The sequence below is a fragment of the Charadrius vociferus genome, unplaced genomic scaffold (genome assembly GCF_000708025.1).
Source record: "Charadrius vociferus isolate BGI_N301 unplaced genomic scaffold, ASM70802v2 C15071007, whole genome shotgun sequence".
NCBI lineage: Eukaryota > Metazoa > Chordata > Aves > Charadriiformes > Charadriidae > Charadrius > Charadrius vociferus.
Window position 1 is genome coordinate 1 of NW_009654756.1, and position 352 is coordinate 352.

At 66.8% G+C, this 352-nt stretch overlaps 1 protein-coding gene across 1 annotated transcript; it reads left to right on the top strand.

Moving 5' to 3' along the window:
* Window positions 1-224: 224 nt before the first annotated feature.
* PEA15 (phosphoprotein enriched in astrocytes 15) lies at window positions 225-349 on the top strand (the record flags this gene model as incomplete). Its single annotated transcript, XM_009893178.1, has 1 exon — window positions 225-349. A coding segment is annotated over one exon (125 nt), but the record flags the coding sequence as incomplete, so codon positions are not given.
* Window positions 350-352: the final 3 nt, after the last annotated feature.

The following is a 352-nucleotide window of genomic DNA, read 5'->3' on the forward strand; positions in this document are numbered from 1 at the left end:
CCTCTCCCAGTCCCCATCCCGGTCCCTGTCCCCCGCGACTGTTGTCCCCTGCCTCTGTCCCCATCCCTGCCTGCTCCTTGTCCCCTTCTCCTGTCCCTCTCCCGGTCTCTCCCTGCCCTCTCCCCGTCCCCTGCGGTGGTACCCACCACCATCCCCTGTCCCCGTCCTCGGTCACCCTGTGCAACGCAGCGCGGGTGTCCCGACACGCGTCCCCGTCCCCGCAGACAACCTGTCGTACATCGAGCACATCTTCGAGATCTCGCGCCGCCCCGACCTGCTCACCATGGTGGTGCAGTACCGCACGCAGGTCCTCAAGATCTCTGAGGAGGACGAGGTGGACACCAAGCTCACC